General features: G+C 45.7%; 1 protein-coding gene across 1 annotated transcript; it reads right to left on the bottom strand.

Moving 5' to 3' along the window:
* Nucleotides 1-4,060: 4,060 nt before the first annotated feature.
* Nucleotides 4,061-4,456, bottom strand: LOC134949901 (syncollin-like). The gene has a single exon (XM_063938594.1). The coding sequence runs from the start codon at nucleotides 4,454-4,456 to the stop codon at nucleotides 4,061-4,063; it is 396 nt and encodes a 131-aa protein (XP_063794664.1).
* Between the last annotated feature and the right edge of the window lie 3,164 nt (nucleotides 4,457-7,620).

Genomic DNA, 7,620 nt, shown 5'->3' with positions numbered 1-7,620 from the left:
TCTACCTCAGCCCATGTCATTGAGTCACTCATGGAAACTCCTCCTCTCTGTGTATCTGAGTATCTGGCTATCTGACACAGACATGCCTCTAGATATGTGGATTTTGTCATCTCCTGATAACACAAAACAATAAAATAAGCCTTGTCTGGTAACAAAAATCTATGATAGGGTAATGGACAGTGGAGCTTAAGCCCCGGATACACTGGGTGACTTCCCCTAATGAGCGATTAGCACTATATCATTGAACGCTCTATCGTTCAACGGTATAACGCATACACACTAAACAATATTGTTGAACAATATCGTTCAGTGACATCATCCCCCGCATCCACCGAACATGCAGCTCAACGATATGGGGTCTATACATGAAGCAGTGAAAAGGGTGGAGAGGTGAGCCAGTGGAGAAGTTGCCCATGGCAACCGATCAGCATTGAAGTAACATTTATAATTTGCATACTAAACAACTGAATGGAGCGGCTGATTGGTTGCCATGGGCAACTTCTTCACTGGCTCACTTCTCCACTCTTTTCACTGCTTCGTGAATAGACCCCATAGTCAAAATTGAGCTGTATGTTCGGTAGACCATAGATGAATGACAACGAGCAGCGGGTGCAAGCATCGTTTATCGCTCAGGCATACACACTGGATGATTTGAACGATTAATCTTTCAAAAAAGATCGTTATCGTTCATATAATCCAGTGTTATCGCCCAGTGTATATGGGTGGTCATTCTGAGTTGTTCGCTCGCTAGCAGTTTTTAGCAGCCGTGCAAACGCTATGCCACCGCCCACTGGGGGTCATTCCGAGTTGATCGCTAGCTGCATTCGTTCGCTGTGCAGCGATGAGGCAAAAAAAAATGGCACTTCTGCGCATGTGTATGCGGCGCAATGCGCATGTGCGATGTACTATTACAACGGCCGATGTAGTTTCACACAGGGTCTAGCGAAGCTTTTCAGTCGCACTGCTGACCGCAGAGTGATTGACATGGGTGGTCATTCCGAGTTGATCGCTCGCTAGCAGTTTTTAGCAGCCGTGCAAACGCTATGCTGCTGCTCACTGGGAGTGTATGTTAGCTTAGCAGAAGTGCGAATGAAAGGATCGCAGAGCGGCTACAAAGTTTTTTTGTGCAGTTTCTGAGTAGCTCTAAACCTACTCAGTGCTTGCGATCACTTCAGACTGTTCAGTTCCTGTTTTGACGTCACAAACACGCCCTGCGTTCGCCCAGCCAAACCTGCGTTTTTCCTGGCACGCCTGCATTTTTACGAACACTCCCTGAAAACGGTCAGTTGACACCCAGAAACGCCCACTTCATGTCAATCACTCTGCGGTCAGCAGTGCGACTGAAAAGCTTCGCTAGACCCTGTGTGAAACTACATCGGCCGCTGAAATAGTACGTCGTGCGTGCGCATTGTGCCGCATACGCATGCGCAGAAGTGCCTTTTTATGCCTCATCGCTGCACAGCGAACGAATGCAGCTAGCGATCAACTCGGAATGACCACCATGGGGCTTTACTCTGGGGCAAGGGAGCTCCATATGCAAGTAACCAATTTAAGAGGGCTTGATAATTATATAATTAAAATCTGCATAACCAAATATATAAAGCTGAGCAGATCAAGCCCCTGGTGTTCCAGTAAGCTTACACTAATTAATGGGAATCTGCATAGAATGTTCATTAAACCTGCTAGTGGTAAAATACGTTTACAATGCAACCTACAGTGTAGAATGTACTGTAGAGGTAGTAACAGAGGATTTACAGCACCCACTGCCAGTACACACACAATCCAGAAAAGGTTCTGTCTTACTAATACGCAGATTGATACATACTGTAAGTCCTACCGGGTTCAGTATGAAAAGCCGGCAGTCAATCCCGATCACGGCAATGACAACAGGGGGTGCGTTTGGTACCCTAACCTCCCTTTCCTACCCCCTAACCATCCCTGTCTGCAACCTAACCCTTACCTCCCCTATTGGTGCCTAACCTTAACCTCCCCCCGGTGGTGCCTAAACCTAACCTCCCCTTCCCGCAGCCTAAACCTAACCCTCCCCCTTAGTGCCTAACCCTAACAGGCCCCCGGTGGTGCCTAACCCTAAACCCCCCCACACACACACACTTTGCAGCCCAACTCTAACATCTCCCATCCTGCAGCCTAACCCTAACCCCCCTGGAGTGGGCCTAAACCTAACCCTCCCTCCGGCAGCCTAAACCTAACCCGGCTGTTCATACTTGACTGTGTTCTGACGGCTGTCGGGATTCCGATGTCGGTATTACGGCTACTGGGATCCTGAACGTATACCGTCCTACCCCATCAGAAACATTACAGGCATTAACAATTGGCAGATGTATTAACCTGGAGAAGGCATAAGGAAGTGATAAACCAGTGATATGTGCAAGGTGATAAAGGCACCAGCCAGTCAGCTCCTAACTGTAACTTGCATATTGGTGCTGATTGGCTGGTGCGTTTATCACCTTACACTTATCACTGGTTTATCACTTCCTTATGCCTTCTCCAGGTTAATACATACGCCCCGATGTATCTACAATAATACAATTAGATCTCGTCCCTCTATGCATGTGACTCTGTGAGCAGGCAACTGGTTATGAATATATAGTAGAAAATTTTATATTATTCGTAGGTAATATTTTATATATATATATATATATATATATATATATATATATATATATATATATTTTTTTTTTTTATTTTTTTTTATTTTCTTTAAAAATACTTTCTGGTACTAATATATAAAGGAATACCTAGAACTGAATATACAGCATTTTATCCTTTTCACAATGCCTAAATTTAGCAGTTTTTAATAATTCCCTTGAAGTAAAAAAATATATATTTTAAAAAATTTTTAATGCGTACCAATAAAGGTTAAGTATGCATGTGACATTGTGAAGGTCAGAGCTGCACTCCAACTGCGGGTCTACTGTTGCAGCTTTCTTGTGTGCACTATACTGTACATTAGTTATAGTTTTATTTTTTTGTTAAAGTCCTAACTTAGATATTATTAGTAAGATAGACATTGCTATTATTTTTAGATGTATCCAGCTAATATCATGTTTATGAATTATGTGTGATGTAAATACAGTACATAAAGGTGTAAATATTACTGTCTATCAAGACGTCTTGTATTACCATTACACTTCCAGATTACACTGTTACCACTGTAATATAAATAAGACGCTTTATTTCCAAACACCTGCTTGTATGTCATCCCTTTGCTGTATACAGAAAGAGCCCCATGCACTGCTCAATGGCAAAAAAAAACTCACATACAAACAGGGGACAGTCTAAGAAGACAGCCCCCCACCCCCTTCTTCCCAAATGCACCCCCTCCAGCTGAGGGCCCCATAGCAGCGGCACCTGCTACAGTAGTTATGCCCTTATACCCAGAGCATGAGGAATGAAGCAGTTCTCACTTCCCACCTGTACCTAGCGTACGTTGGGACTAATTCAGACCTGGCAGCAACAGCAAAAAATTTCTCTACTAGTCAAAACCATGTGCACTGCAGGTGGGGCAGATGTAACTGAGAGAGTTAGATTTGGGTGTGGTGTGTTCAATCTGAAATTCTAATTGCAGTATAAAAATAAAGCAGCCAGTATTTACCCTGCACAGAAACAATATACCCCACCCAAATCTAACTCTCTCTGCTCATATTATATCTGTCCCACCTGCAGTGCACATGATTTTGACCATTAGACAAAAGCTTTCGCTGTTGCAATCAGGTCTGAATTATGTCTTTTGAAAGAAGCAATGTATGAGTATTTTATTTTTCAAATTCCAAGTAAGTGGATATAGGGTCGCTGGCTCCAAGTCCATTCTACTGTACTGTATCTTAACGCACACCATACTGATAACATATACACTCACCCTCACACACTATATCTTCTCTGGCACTCTTAAAGTGAGCACAGCACAACTGGTTTCACAAGCTTTAATTGCAGTATAGGAAAATAGCTCCTACAGAAGGTGGCAGGTCGGCAGGTCGGCACATCTCTGCAGATGATCTGGCCCCAGGAGATTCTACAGGATAGTCAGTCTCTCTCTCTCTTAGTTACATTTGCAGTAATAGGAAGAGATGGAGTTATCCCAGTCTCCAAAGAGTCCCTTCTTGACTTCTGCCAGCCGTGGCTGGACCCCACTGCTGAACTTCTTGGTGACACCATCCTTAGGTATTTTTGACCATACAGTGAGCTCACATCGGGTGCCCACCACCAATGAGGAAATGCGGTTGAACCATTTTAATGGGACATAGGGCACATCATCTCCTGCGTTGATATCCAGGTAATCTCCGCCACAGCATTTGTCATAATATACGCTGCTATCTGCATAAGCACGGGCACACAGCTTGTTACCCAGGTCATCTTTGAGATCAGCAGGTTGGGGGCAGAGCCCCATGGACAGGGCGGCCAGCAGGGGCAGGATACAGAGACTCAGGGGTTTCATGGCTGAATGCTAGGAGGAAGTATGTGGAGGGGATTATATATGTCGCTATGGAACTGGAGAAGGTGGGTGTTGGCACAGAGTGGGCGCACCTGCTGCAGGTCACCCACAGAGTCCTGCAGCTGTAGTGAAGGTTATTACAGGAATCATGCCACCTGATGGATGTTTGGAAACAACGTGGCTTGGTGTTTGGCAGAAGATGAAGTGAATGCTAAGCGTTCAGTGCCAACATTTCTGCAGAGCATTGCCAGTCTTTATTGATCATTTTAGATACATCTATTACAGCAGGGGGTTTCAACTCCAAACAGAAATCTCGAAAACATGACCTGTTTGCTGTACATGAGGATTTAAAGAAAAACACTGGGGTAAATTTACTAAGATTCGTGTTTTCCCGTTTCAGGTCAAAGTTCAATCACGAATGACATCGAAAGTGTAAAACTGCAACTTTTTGAATTTGTTACGATGGATTTACTAAGCTGTCGTATTCGGGTTTTTCTTTTGTTCCGATGTCGATGTCATTCGTGTTTTATTTTTTTTTATTTTTACGGCAGTGATTAGCAAAACACTGCCGACTTTTTTACAATGAATCTCGGCCGGATCTGTGTGATCCGTGCTGGGGTTCATTTTTTTTTTTTTTTTTAAATTAAACACTGTAAAATCCCCAAAAAAAATTGCGTGGGGTCCCCCCTCCTAAGCATAACCAGCCTCGGGCTCTTTGAGCCGATCCTGGTTGCAGAAATATGGGGGAAAAAATTACAGGGGTTCCCCCATATTTAAGCAACCAGCATCGGGCTCTGCGCCTGGTCCTGGTTCCAAAAATACGGGGGACAAAAAGAGTAGGGGTCCCCCGTATTTTTAAAACCAGCACCGGGCTCCACTAGCTGGACAGATAATGCCACAGCCGGGGGTCACTTTTATATAGTGCCCTGCGGCCGTGGCATCAAATATCCAACTAGTCACCCCTGGCCGGGGTACCCTGGGGGAGTGGGGACCCCTTCAATCAAGGGGTCCCCCCCCCCCAGCCACCCAAGAGCCAGGGGTGAAGCCCGAGGCTGTCCCCCCCCCCATCCAATGGGCTGCGGATGGGGAGGCTGATAGCCTTTTGTGATAATGAAAATATATTGTTTTTAGTAGCAGTACTACAAGGCCCAGCAAGCCTCCCCCGCATGCTGGTACTTGGAGAACCACAAGTACCAGCATGCGACGGAAAAACGGGCCCGCTGGTACCTGTAGTACTACTACTAAAAAAATACCCAAAAAAAGACAAGACACACACACCGTGAAAGTAAAGATTTATTACATACATGCACACAAACATACATACATACTTACCTTATGTTCACACGCAGGTCGGTCCTCTTCTCCAGTAGAATCCAAGGGGTACCTGTTGAATAAATGATACTCACCAGATCCAGGGTCCCAGGCTCCTCGGGGCATCCATTTGTAATCCACGTACTTGCATAAAATAAGAAAACGGAAAGCCGAGCCACGAACTGAAAGGGGCCCCATGTTTTCACATGGGACTCCTTACCCCGAATGCCAGAAACCCACTCTGACTTCTGTCTAAGTGGGTTTCTTCAGCCAATCAGGGAGCGCCACGTTGTAGCACTCTCCTGATCGGCTGTGTGCTCCTGTACTGAGTGACAGGCGGCACACGGCTGTGTTACAATGTAGCGCCTATGCGCTCCATTGTAACCAATGGTGGGAACTTTCTGCTCAGCGGTGACGTCACTTTAGGTCAACCGCAGGGCAGAAAGTTCCCACCATTGGTTACAATGGAGCGCATAGGCGCTACATTGTAACACTGCCGTGTGCCGCTTGTCATACAGTACAGGAGCACACAGCCGATCAGGAGAGTGCTACAACGTGGCGCTCCCTGATTGGCTGAAGAAACCCACTTAGACAGAAGTCAGAGTGGGTTTCTGGCATTCGGGGTAAGGAGTCCCATGTGAAAACATGGGGCCCCTTTCAGTTCGTGGCTCGGCTTTCCGTTTTCTTATTTTATGCAAGTACGTGGATTACAAATGGATGCCCCGAGGAGCCTGGGACCCTGGATCTGGTGAGTATCATTTATTCAACAGGTACCCCTTAGATTCTACTGGAGAAGAGGACCGACCTGCGTGTGAACATAAGGTAAGTATGTATGTATGTTTGTGTGCATGTATGTAATAAATCTTTACTTTCACGGTGTGTGTGTCTTGTCTTTTTTTGGGTATTTTTTTAGTAGTAGTACTACAGGTACCAGCGGGCCCGTTTTTCCGTCGCATGCTGGTACTTGTGGTTCTCCAAGTACCAGCATGCGGGGGAGGCTTGCTGGGCCTTATAGTACTGCTACTAAAACCAATATCTTTTCATTATCACAAAAGGCTATCAGCCTCCCCATCCGCAGCCCATTGGATGGGGGGGGACAGCCTCGGGCTTCACCCCTGGCCCTTGGGTGGCTGGGGGGGCGGGACCCCTTGATTGAAGGGGTCCCCACTCCCCCAGGGTACCCCGGCCAGGGGTGACTAGTTGGATTTTTGATGCCACGGCCGCAGGGCACTATATAAAAGTGACCCCCGGCTGTGGCATTATCTGTCCAGCTAGTGGAGCCCGGTGCTGGTTTTAAAAATACGGGGGACCCCTAGGCTTTTTGTCCCCCGTATTTTTGGAACCAGGACCAGGCGCAGAGCCCGATGCTGGTTGCTTAAATATGGGGGAACCCCTGTCAATTTTTTCCCCATATTTCTGCAACCAGGATCGGCTCAAAGAGCCCGAGGCTGGTTATGCTTAGGAGGGGGGACCCCACGCAATTTTTTTTAATAAAATAACAACTTTCCCACCCCTTCCCACTGATATACATGCACGGATCTCATGGATCCCTGCATGCCTATCCAATCACGGAAAAAAAAAGCAGGTCTGGTTTTTTTTTGCACTTTTTTACGAGTTGTAATTTTTCACGGCAGTGTTTTTTTTTTTTTTGCTTTGCACTTCTTAGTAAATTACCGAGATTCATACTTAAACAGCCGCGTTTTGACCGATGGTGTATTCATTCGTAATTTTTTTCTTGGACTTGCAAAAAATTACGAATGCCCTCATCACTGCCGTGATTATTGCTTAGTAAATTACCGAGATGACACTTTGATGAAAAAACGGCATCTCGGTCAAAATCGGGAGCTTAGTAAATT

Source organism: Pseudophryne corroboree, chromosome 8, assembly GCF_028390025.1.
Source record: "Pseudophryne corroboree isolate aPseCor3 chromosome 8, aPseCor3.hap2, whole genome shotgun sequence".
In the NCBI taxonomy this organism is placed as follows: Eukaryota; Metazoa; Chordata; class Amphibia; order Anura; family Myobatrachidae; genus Pseudophryne; species Pseudophryne corroboree.
This window is presented reverse-complemented; position numbering and strand designations above follow the sequence as displayed.